Source organism: Lepidochelys kempii, chromosome 27 (genome assembly GCF_965140285.1).
Source record: "Lepidochelys kempii isolate rLepKem1 chromosome 27, rLepKem1.hap1, whole genome shotgun sequence".
NCBI lineage: Eukaryota > Metazoa > Chordata > Testudines > Cheloniidae > Lepidochelys > Lepidochelys kempii.
In genome coordinates this window covers 6433036-6445305 of record NC_136406.1, presented here as the reverse complement: position 1 = coordinate 6445305, position 12270 = coordinate 6433036, and the positions used below count along the sequence as shown (strand labels likewise).

Sequence of the window (12270 nt, the reverse complement as noted above, 5' to 3'; positions counted from 1 at the left end):
CCTACATCTGTTTTCAGTAGGTATTTTCAGAGGTGTTGGAAAGTGCTTTAAAGCAGCACACTAGAACCAAGCCTCAGGACTGTAGGATCATGGGCCATTGCCATGTGTTCCTTTAAAAAAAACAGAAGGATGTGATTAATATTATCCCTTAAAAAGCTTTCCTCCATCAACCAATACACTGTGCCAGCAAGAAATAGTCTGTGTTTGAAGCAAAGCATGTCAAACCTGTTGCTGCTTTCAAAAACAAAAGGAAAGCATAATGCATTTTCTGCTCTCTACCTCAGAATACTGCAAAGCGGTTAAAAGTAGACACAATAGACGGTAAACATTGCTAGGTACCAGACGTGAGAAGAGCCATGGGAACCGAGCGCTAAAATTGTTCTGCCTCTAACATGTCCTAGGCTCTGAAATGGAAACATTTTGTGGGCTGAATGAAGTGATATTTGTTTTTCGCACATCTGCGGGTCTGCTCAGGGCATGGTAAATAATAATAAAATAATGATAATAATTTATTATTTATTATTATTTAGGTATTATGTTGCAGAAGTACTTAAAAGCCCCAGTCATCGACCAGCGCCCATTGATTAGTCTCTCTTATTTCCAGTCTGAATTCATCTTGCTTCAGCTTCCAATCGTTGTCTCTTGTTCTGCCTTTGTCTCCTAAAGTAAAGAGCCCTCTGCTATCAGAGATCTCTTCGTCATGGAAGTACTTATACATCACGACCTCTCCGCCTTCTCTTGGATAAAGGAAATAGATGGAGCTTCTTTCATCTCTCCCTGGAAGGCAGCTTTCCCAGACCTCAGATCACTCTTGTAGCTTTTTTTTCAACCTTTTCAAGTTTGTCAACATCCTTTTTAAAGTGTGGACACCAGAACCGGGGGCAGGATCCAGTCACGGCCTCGCTAATGCCCTATACAGAGGTAACACCACATCCCTGCTCCTCATCTACATTACTTTGTTTAGACACTCAAAGATCAAGTCAGCTTTTAAATCACCGTACTACACCGGAGCTCACTTTCCATTGCTTTCCACCAGGAACCTTACACCTCTTTCAGCACCGGGCTACAGAGTCTCTGCCAGCACAGCCCCCTAGTGTAGACACAGCATACACCAACAGGAGGTGTTTTTCTGCTGATGGCAATGCCACCTCCCTGAACGACATTACCTAGGCCACCAGAAGAACTCTTCCGTCAGCATAGCTGCCTCGACACTGGGGGGCTTGTCTTCATTGCCGTGTTGGATAGATACACACCCCTGGCAGACATAGCTATGCCAGTAAAGGTAGGTTTCAGAGTAACAGCCGTGTTAGTCTGTATTCGCAAAAAGAAAAGGAGTACTTGTGGCACCTTAGAGACTAACCAATTTATTTGAGCATGAGCTTTCGTGAGCTACAGCTCACTTCATCGGATGCATGCCGTGGAAACTGCAGCAGTTTCACCAAAATCTGCTGGAGCCTAGCCCATAATCACCTCTTAGGTAGAGGATTGGCCAGGGCTGCTCAAGAAGCCACAAGCCTGAAGCAGCAGGGAGCGCTGCCAGTCTCAAGTGAGGTGCACTGGAGGAGCTATGTTTGTGCAGGCCTGCGAACTACAGGGCAGGGGACAGATGCATTGCAGAGCTGGCCAGCCTGTGTCCCTCACTTTCCCAGCTGCCTTGAAATAATGTGCTGGCTCCCTTTCCAGTTGGTAAAACTTTTTCCAGCAGTTCCATTTCCCTGTCATTAGCGGCTGCTTCAATATTTCAGGCTTGTTTCCTCGGTCCACAGGATTTTTCAAAAAGAGAGTTTTATTCCAGCTAGTCCCTGTTGTGAGACCTTTATACTTTACCTCTCTCTGTGCTCATCAGCTTCTGTAGTGGCCCCATTTCCTGCAGGCCAGGGCCAGGATCACTCACACAGCTGCCAAATTTTGCAAATCTCTTACAGGTGTTCAGGGTCCTGGCCAAAGATTGCAGCTGCTGCAGCCTGTGGGCGTTTCACTACCCTACTGGCCTCATGCTACTAGGGGCAACTGAGTTAAGCAGCCAAGCATCCTGCTGTACATTGCTTCTCCCTCCCACCACCTCTGGCATTCCCCTTGTGTGCTGTTCTCTGTGCACAGAGCAAAGATCTCAGGGGGCAGGGAGAAATAACCAATAAAGGATGATCTGGAAGTCTGAAGAACTGGGTGCACTTTGCAGCTCTGCCACTGACTTGTAGCATGATCTCGGACAAGTCTTTTTGCCTCTCTGGGCCTCAGTTTCCCCATCTACAAAATGGGGATAATACTGCTGCCTTCACAGGTGCTTAGTTGCTACGTTGATAGACCTATAAATAAATAACTAATAGATGAACCACTAGACCTGAGATCAGAATTGGGCCAGTACATCCAGTTGAAAGTGATACTTGCCCATGACACCAAATTAAAGAGTAGCCGTCAACATGGTCCCAGTATTCCCTGAAATTCCCCGGGCTTTGGGTTATCCAGCTGTGCTATGAAAAGTAACATCAGGAAGAGCTGCAGAAAAGAATCTAGTCTTAATCAAATGTGAGGTTCATAATAGACAAGGGGAATGAGTCAAACCCCCGGGGATGCCTATTCAGGGTTTTCTGCTAAGTCATGCTGCGTGTCTCCTTCAAAGTCCTGAGCAACCTCAGATCCCATTGGAATTGAGGATGTTCTGTGCCTTGCTAGGTTAGGGCATTAAACAGTATTGCTTAACCCGTCAGGAAAACCTTGGACCAGAGTAGGGAAGAGTGTATGGATCCACAGAGCTGTTGCAGCAGTTACAAACAGCCAAGAAGAAAAAACAATGCAAGATGTAGGTGAAATTCATACCACTGAAACTGACTGGGTTGCACAGTCCAATTCCAGTCACCGTCTGACCCCTAGCATGGCTATCAGCCAAAGGGGCAGAAACGGGAACACTTTCATCAAAATCTAAAGCAGCTGCATGCCAGAAAGCACTTGGGAATTGGGTTTTATGCTCCAAACCAGTGGTCCCCAATGCGGCGCCCATTTGTCAGCAGCATTTCAGCGGCGACGCTTCTCGATGGTTCTCCGGCGGCCACACTCAGCAGGGACATTTTGGCAGCAGGTGTCTGGCACCCGCCACAGTCTTCTGGAAATAGCAATATGCTATTCCCACGGAAAGGTTGGGGACCACTGCTCCAAACTATGCTCCTTCAAATGCTCCAAACTATGCTCCTTCTTTCAAGACATGTGTAGTCCTGACCTCTGGGCATGTTCTATACCATGGGCACTCTCCTCTCCCAAGAGGGCCCTGCCTGTGCATTTTCTGATCCACACAGAGCCTTAAAATTTATAACCACCTGAGAGAATCTGTCAACTTACTGCAGTACATGAATTTCCCCTTGAAGTACTATCCATAATTTCTCATGACACAAAACCCTGAAAGTGCAGGATTCATCAGGATGCTGCCTTCCATCTCACAGATGCTGTAAAAGAAATATCAACTATCGTCCAGAGATATTGTCATAATGACAAGGAGTAAAGATTCATGTTAAAACGTACCTAGCTCTTTATGGCAACAGGAAGGATTTTGTTAGGAATTTAGCCCTCCAGGAATTGTACCTCAACGCTACAGACTGCTCTCCCAAGAGGCAATAAATTTAGTGAGTTAACAAAGCCAGGTGATGCATCGTGATTAGTGGCTCTGTGGTACTTACTGCTCCGAACTCCTGCATAAGAGACCTGTTATGTTTCTTGGCACACCATCAGAGAAGTTCGATAAAAACATAGAATACCCTTGCTGGAAGGTTGCAACTAAACACAACTTTATTTCTCAGAAATCAGAATGATAACACACAAGAACCCAAAACTGAGTGACACAAAACAGGCTGCTCCCCAGAAAACAGAGAGGCACAACTCATCTTAGTGCAGGCTGACAGTACGCTAACTGACTCTGATCATCTCATGTTTCCCTAAAGAGCCCTAGCCTGCAAGCAGGACCAGGAAACCCCCTCACATTTGAAGTGGTGTTTGCAGTTCTTACCCAGTCCTCGAAATACCACAAGACCTGGGTTTGATACTCCCTTGCTTCCAGACCTGGCAAGACAGAATGCGCAGCCCCTGTTGTGCACCACTCCACAGTTGCTGCTTCTGCTGGATAAAGGAGCAGCAGAGATCAGGCTGTAGGGAGCCCTTCCAGCCTCCCCGTGCTGATGGGAACAGGGTGTAGGGACGTCCCTGCTCCCTGTCAGTGTTACCAACCCCAGAGCCTCATTGAGTTTTCTGTAACCTCTACAGAGTGGTCACCTGAAAGAGCTCTCTGAGGAAGTGAAACTGTCCACCGGAGTTGCCCCATGTGGTGACACTTGACCCTCCCTGCAGTATGGGTGTGGCCCTGATATGTAATCACCTAACAAGATGTAATAATGGAATGATCTGGTCCATGAGGGGAAGTTATTGTCTACTGGGTTATAAGACTTTCCTGTGTGAATGTGTTGTTCTAGCTTAATAAGGGATTGGGGGCGGAGGGGAGGGAATCAGTACAATGGATCCAGATAAGCAACCTCTGAACAAACTCTTGGGGGCCAATTACAAGAAACTGATTAGCTTTGAAGATCCAAAACTTGTCTCCAACAAGCTACAAGCCTTGTTCTGCCCGTGCTGGGAACCAACAGGTTAAAAGGCCAGAAATAGACTTGATTTCTGTGACAGGGTGACCAAAGGAACAGCTGGTAAAGGATTCTCTCCCCCAAGGCAGAGAGAGAAGTGGTTTGTGATTAAGGGAACAGATTCTGCCAGAGGGACCGTCAAGGTTCCTTCCCTACTCTGAACTCTAGGGTACAGATGTGGGGACCTGCATGAAAGACCCCCTAAGCTTATTCTTACCAGCTTAGGTTAAAAGCTGCCACCACCAAAGTGTTACACAAAGAACAGGGGAAGTGCCCACTTGGAAAAGTCTCCCCCCCAAAATATCCCCGCAAGCACTACACCCCCTTTCCTGGGGAAGGCTTGATAAAAATCCTCACCAATTTGCATAGGTGAACACAGACCCAAACCCTTGGATCTTAAGAACAATGAAAAAGCAATCAGGTTCGTAAAAGAAGAATTTTAATTAAAGAAAAAGTAAAAGAATCACCTCTGTAAAATCAGGATGGTGAATACCTTACAGGGTAATCAGATTCAAAACATAGAGAATCCCTCTAGGCAAAACCTTAAGTTACAAAAAGATACAAAAACAGGAATCTACATTCCATTCAGCACAGCTTATTTTATCAGCCATTTAAACAAAACAGAATCTAATGCATATCTAGCTAGATTGCTTACTAACTCTTTACAGGAGTTCTGACCTGCATTCCTGCTCTGGTCCCAGCAAAAGCATCACACAGACAGAGAACCTTTGTTTCTCCCCCCGTCCAGCTTTGAAAGTGTCTTGTCTCTTCATTGGTCATTTTGGTCAGGTGCCAGTGAGGTTATCTTAGCTTCTTAACCCTTCACAGGTGAAAGGGTTTTTCCTCTGGTCAGGACGGATTTAAAGGTGTTTACCCTTCCCTTTATATTTATGACAGGGACCATAGGAGTCTGGGGGTCTATAGGATGGTTGACACCCTGCACGAGGCCTCCCAGTCAGACCACCCTCCCAATAAGTTCCCAGCCCTTCCTGTACAGAGTCAGATCCACAGAAGGAAAAAGGGGTGGAGGTGTTGCTTGACTGTCCACCTAACCTATCCCCTGCTGCTGCCCTATTCCCCACTCCTACACACCCCAGGGACAGCCATCTGTTTTTTACTTTGAAAATAGAATCATAGAATCCTAGAATATCAGGGTTGGAAGGGACCCCTGAAGGTCATCTAGTCCAACCCCCTGCTCGAAGCAGGACCAATTCCCAGTTAAATCATCCCAGCCAGGGCTTTGTCAAGCCTGACCTTAAAAACCTCTAAGGAAGGAGATTCTACCACCTCCCTAGGTGGTAGAAAATCTGGTCTCCCTAGATGGGAAGGCCCCAGCAACAGAAGGCCTGGCTAGGAGGAGTCACTCCACTAAACACAGCAGGATACATGAGCTGTAGTTTACTGCTGAGTGTACCCACAGGGCACCTCTTGTGCCTGATCCACCAACCATGTGAGTTGTTACAGCCCCAGCTAGACAGACTTGGCCATTGAGCTGGAGAGAAACAGCCTCCCCTCAAAAAAAATTCTCCTGAAGACACTGACAAACCAGTTAATTTCATGCAAAACAGGGACGGGTGTCAGAAGGAAGCTGTGTTTTATAGGCAGGCTGGGATGCAACCCCCCAAGAGATTGGACCAGGATTTTCAAAAGCGCCCAGTGATTCTGGGAACCTGAATTCTTCGTCGCCTGATTTGGCATGTCTGCCGCTCTGAGAAGCTGCTGAGCACCCCGGGCACCGCGCGATATCAATGGCAGCTGCAGGCGCTCAGCGCCTCTGTGAATCAGACCCGACTTGTCTTACCCCAAAAGCTGAGACACTCAGAATCACTGGACACTCAAAATAACAGAGCTGTACTCTTTGGCGGGAATAATAACCAACACCTGGCTCAGAGAGAGTTCATTCATTCCTTGATCTCAGAGCTGGGGAGTATGATTATCCCCATGTCACAGATGGGGAAACTGAAGCGCAAGGACAAGGTGGTGAGGGAGAGTGACTTGTCTAAGGTCATCTAACAAAGCAGTGGCAAGGCCGGGGTAGAATCCAGGCCTCCTGAGTCCTGCGCTAACATGCTATCCACTAGGCCACACTACCTCCTAAAGCACAGCTCACAGCTCTCCCATGTGGTGTTCAGGACCCCCTGTCTGGACCTGTTCAAATGTACCTACCTCGTCCCACCCCTGCACAGCTGTTGGACTGCATTGTCAAAGGGGACTAGTGACTGTGGCTGCCCCAGGGAGTGCCGGGGTGCTCAGCATGCACCTGTCCTAAAGGGTCTCAAACTGGGCACCCAAAATACGAGGCACCAAGAATCTCTAGTCCGTGGCAAACGCAGGCCAACACCTTTTACCTGCACCTACTCTGCCGAGTCCCAGGCAGCTCCACTCCCCCACTGTGAAATGGCATTGCTGAAGCAAACAATTCTTGGGGAAATTGTTCCTGGGCTGGTTGGGTGGCTTTTTCTGGGAACCTGCCAGTTTCTTCCCCACCAAGGCAAGGGAGATCTGCCTGCCAACACCAGCCTGCCCCTTCTGTTTTGTGATGTGTCACTACACTTAGGACTCTTCCCTGGCGGAGCAGAGCGGAGTCACCGAGTCCCGAGTTCTACTACCCTTTAGCAGTACAAAACTCCATCTGTGACTATGCATGCTCCTATCGTTGTCTAACTGCTGTGTCGGCCTCCTGCTCGGTCCCCACTTCACACAGCCATTGTGCTATTACAATCCTGCTCTCGTCCTTCACCCAGCGGGGCTCCTCCGTCTGGAAGGGCCCGACGCAATGAGGGAGACACACACACTCAGTGCCTTGCTCGTCGCCAGGATCTGTTAAAGAGCAGAGCTTCCCCTTCACTCATCTTCCCCCAAGCACCTTCCATGCTGCAGCTGATGCCTGTGATCTACTAACCACCGGCTCTTTCTGTTTCTTGCAGCTGACCTACCTGCCCCCTCCGTGGGGCGAGTGTCGCTTGTCGGATGTGGGGTTAGACTTTTTCCCCATTTACAGTATCACAGCTTGCAGGATCGACTGTGAAACCCGCTACATTGTGGAAAACTGCAACTGCAAAATGGTCCACATGCCAGGTCAGTCTGCATGGGGATGCGTGGAACATATCTGACTGTGTGTGGTTGGGCTAATGCCTTAGGCTCTTGTTTTGGCACTAGGACAGCAGCCACATCATCTCAGGTGGGACCTGGAAGCCCTGATGCTGTGGGTGGGCTCCCCATGGTACTTTTTGGGACCGGAAGGGTTTGCTCTGGCGCCTCCCACAGGGTGCTGAGTGGTGTCTGCATTTCAGTGGTGACGTCTGGAGCCTCCACAGTGAGCCAGGGCTGCTGGATCAAGCTCGGAGCTTGGAAGGGGCTGTGTATGTGCCAACAGTTAATCTTTACAAGCACTTGCTTGTGAAGGGAGCCAGGCTGGTCTAGTGGCTTGTGAACTGGCCTGGCACTCAGGAGAGTTGAATTCTCATCCTAGCTCTGCTGCTGACTTCCTGGGTGATCATGTGCAAGTCAGTACCCCTCCCCATGCCTCAGTTTCCCCATTGATAAAATGGGGGCAATAATACTGCCCCTCTTGTAAAGTGCTTTCATATCTACTGATGGAAAGTGCTAGATGAGAGCTAGGCATTATTATTATGTTGCTTCCTGTCACTCTTCCTGCCACTCTGTACGACAGAGACATGATTTATCCCACTGGCTTCCTGGACCTTGAGACCTGGCTCTGCTCAGCTACTTTGTCCTGCTCCAAGTGGCACCAAGCAGCCAGAAACACAGCATCTCTGGCTCTCCTTGGGTTCGCCCTGCCTAGGGGCAGTTCCTGGATGTTGTGCAGATGCTGTTGTGGTGGCATTTTGCCCAGCCTAGAGCATGTGGCAGGGAAAAAGAGGGCCTGGCCAGAGTGCTCCCATGATCCCCAGCTGGCAGAACAGCCCCTTGGAGCAGGACTGGCTCCTGGCCAGCCTCAAGGTCAGGGGAACACAAAAGCCATCTTATCCCACCCCCTACTCTGTACTGTCCGGCATTGAGTGCAGGAGTTGGAAACCAACCTTTCCTTTGTCCCAACCTCACTGGCCTGCCTGTCACACAGAATCCAGGCCCATAGGACATCACACCTAGGTGCAGATTGGCTCTGCTTAGCAAGGAAGATTAATAGATTCCTGCCCCTACCCATAGCTTCCCACTAGTCATTACAGTGCGGGGTAGAATCCTTATCCCATTGATGCCAATGACAAAACACCTATTGATTCCAGTGGGGCCAGGATTTCACCCCAGGTGCCTGAAGCAGGTTTTAGGCTACAAACTGCTAGAGGGCTTAGGCTCAGTTCATGTACATGAAGTAGGCTGCAAGGCTGTTGCTGTCTCTCTGAACCCAGGGCTCCTGCAGGATCTCAGAAGCCTGGAGTATGTTTGCAGTTAAAATTCAGCAGTACATATGAAGGAAACCCTAGGGAAGTAATACTGTTATTAGCTAATAGTGACAGGGGATTCGATTGTTAGGAATATAGATAGTTGGGTTTGTATTAGAAATATAGTTATTGGACTGGGAGAACCACACGGTGAATTGCCTGGTGGCTTTGAAGGTTGCAGATCTCTCTTAGACATCTAGACACCTAGACAGACTTTTGGGCAGTGCTGGGGAGAAGCCAGCAGTAGTGATTCATGTAGGTACCAGTGACACAGGGAAAGGTAAGAGAGAGGTCCTGGAGGCCAAATTTAGGCTGCTAGATAGGAGATTAAAGTCCAGGAGCTCAAGGTGTCAGTCTCTGAAATGTTCCCAGTTCCGCATGCAGGGCCAGAACTTCAGGGTCTCCAGTGCATGGATGAGACGACAATGGTGTTGGGAGAAGGGATTTAGGTTTATTAGGAACTGGAGAATCTTTTGGAAAAAGAGAAAGGATGGGCGCCACCCAAACCAAAACAGAACCAGATTGTTGGCATGAAAATGAAAATGGTTGTAGAGGAGTTTTTAACTAAGGGCAGGGGGAAAGCCAACAGGTGTGGATAGAGACATTCCTTATAGGAGGATTTATGAAAGGGATACTCCATACTCAGTGAAGAGGAGAGGATAACATACAGGTAGGAACTGAAGAGAAACAGTCAAATGAAAAAGAGTCCCATACAGTTCCATCACATGAAGGCAGTCAACTAAATATTGACAAATTTTAACTGTGCTTGTATAAAAATGCAAGAAGTCTAAATACTAACATAGGTGAGTGCCTGGTATTAAATGTGGATATTGTTATAATAGGCATCACAGAAACTTGGTGGAATGATGATAATTGATGGGACACAGTAATACCATGGTGCAAAATATATCAGAATGTCCGAGTCGGTCAAACTGGTGATGGAGTAGCACTATCCATTCGAGAAAGCATAGAGTCAAATACAGTAAAAATCTTAAATGAATCAAACTGTACCAGAGAACCTCTCCGGATAGAAATTCCACGCTTGGATAAGCATATAGCAGTAGGAATATACTACCGACTGCCTGACAAGGATGGGGAAATGCTTAGGAAGATTAGAGAGACCAGAAAATAGAAAACCCAATAGTAATGGGGGATTTCCACTATGTCCATATTAACTGGGAACATGTCACCTCAGGATGGAAAGCAGAGATAATATGTCTAGATACCATGAATGACAGTTTCTTGGAGCAGCTAGTCCTGGCACCCACATGGGGAGAGGCAATTCTTTTCATTTAGTTCTAAGTGGAGCACAGGATTTGGTCCAGGAGGTGACTATAGCTAAATTGCTTGGTAATGGTGTCTATAATGTAATTAAATTTAACATCTTTTTAGGGGGGAAAACACCAAAGGAATCCACCACAATAGCATTTAACTTCAACAAGGAGAACTACACAGAAATGAGGCGGCTAGTTACACAGAAATTAAAAGGAACAGTCACAAGAGTGAAATGCCTGTAAGCTGCATGGAAACTTAAAAAAAAACCAAAAAACCATGATAGAGGCTCAAACTATATGTATCCCCTAAATAAATAAATAAAAATACTAAGAGGGAAAAAATGCCACCGTAGCTAAACAGCAGAGTAAAAGAGGCAGTTAAAAACAAAACAAAAATCCTAAGTCAACTCCTACTGAGGAAAATAGAAGGGAGTATAAACTCTGGCAAGTCAAGTGAAAAAGTATAATTGGGAAAGCCAAAAAAGAATTTGAAGAACAACTAGCAAAAGACACAAAAACTAACTGCAAACAATTTTTTAAGTTTCTCAGAATCAGGGAGCCTGCCAAACAATCAATGGGGCCACTGGATGATTGAGGGTGTGTTATTCATTTTACACGTAGCTTTGCAGACTCTAATGTGTTCTGTACAGACCTGTTCTGATTTATTCACATTTGTATGCATAAATTACACCAGAAAGGAGCACTCAAGGAAGACAAGGGAGTTGACGAGAAGACAAATTAATTCTTTGCATCGGTCTTTACTGCAGAGGATGTGAAGGAGATTCCTACATCTCAGCCATTCCTTTTAGGTGACAAATCTGAGGAACTGTCCCAGATTGAGAACTGTCAGTAGAGGTGGTTTTGTAACAAACTGATAAATTAAACAGCAATAAGTCACCAGGACCAGTTGGGATTCACCCAAGAGTTCTGAAGGACCTCAAATATGAAATTGAAGAACAACTAACTGTGGTATCTAACCTATTGCTTAAATCAGCCTCTGTAGCGCATGGCGGGAGGACAGCTAATGGAATGCCTATTTTTTAAAAAGGCTCCAGAGGCGATCCTGGCAGTTACAGGCCTGTGAGCCTGACTTCAGTACCAGGCAAATTGATAGAAACTATAGTAGAGAACAGAATTATCAAACACACAGATGAACACGATTTTTTGGGGAAGAGTCAATACAGCTTTTGTAAAGGGAAATCATGCCTCACTAATCTATTAGAATTATTTTAGCAAGTTGACAAATATGTAGACAAGGGTGATCCTGTGGATAGAGTGTACTCAGACTTTCAGAAAGCCTTTGACATGGTTCCCCACCAAAGACTCTTAATCAAAATAAGGAGTCATGGGATAAGAGGGAAGGTCCTTTTATGGATCAGTAACTGGTTAAAAGATAGAAAATAAAGGGTAGGAACTGATCAGTTTTACAGTGGAGAGAGGTAAATAGTGGTGTCCCCCAAGGATCTGTACTGGGACCAGCGCTCTTCAATGTGTTCATAAATGATCTGGAAAAAGAAGTAAACAGATTATACAAAACTATTCAAGATAGTTAAGGCCAAAGCAGACAGTGAAGAGTTACAAAGGGATCTCACAAAACTGGGTGTCTGGGCAACAAAATGGCAGATGAAATTCAATATTGATAAATGCAAAGTAATGCACATTGGAAAATGTAATCCCAACTATACATACAGGGGTGGTGGAACAATTTGTATAGTGGGGGTGCTGAGAGCCTTTGATCCAAACTGTAAACCCTGTGTATAATGGAAACCACTTCAAGCTTGGGGGTGCAGCAGCATCCCCTGCACCCTTAGTTTCAGGACCTATGTATACATAAAAAAGGATGACGTCTAAATTAGCTGTTACCACTCAAGAAAGAGATCTTGGAGTCCTCATAGATTGTTCTCTGAAAACATCCACTCAATCTGCAGCGGCAGTCAAAAAAGCAAACAGAATGTTAGGAACCATTAGGAAAGG

General features: G+C 46.5%; 1 protein-coding gene across 3 annotated transcripts in view; it reads left to right on the top strand.

The window, feature by feature from the left end:
* ASIC2 (acid sensing ion channel subunit 2) overlaps positions 1–12270 on the top strand; it is a 1322378-nt gene that overhangs the window by 1265930 nt on the left and 44178 nt on the right. For all 3 annotated transcript variants that reach the window (XM_073325645.2, XM_073325646.2, XM_073325647.1), the window contains exon 4: positions 7547–7697. In XM_073325645.2, the coding sequence (XP_073181746.1) occupies positions 7547–7697 (151 nt within the window). The remainder of the gene's footprint in view (positions 1–7546; positions 7698–12270) is intronic.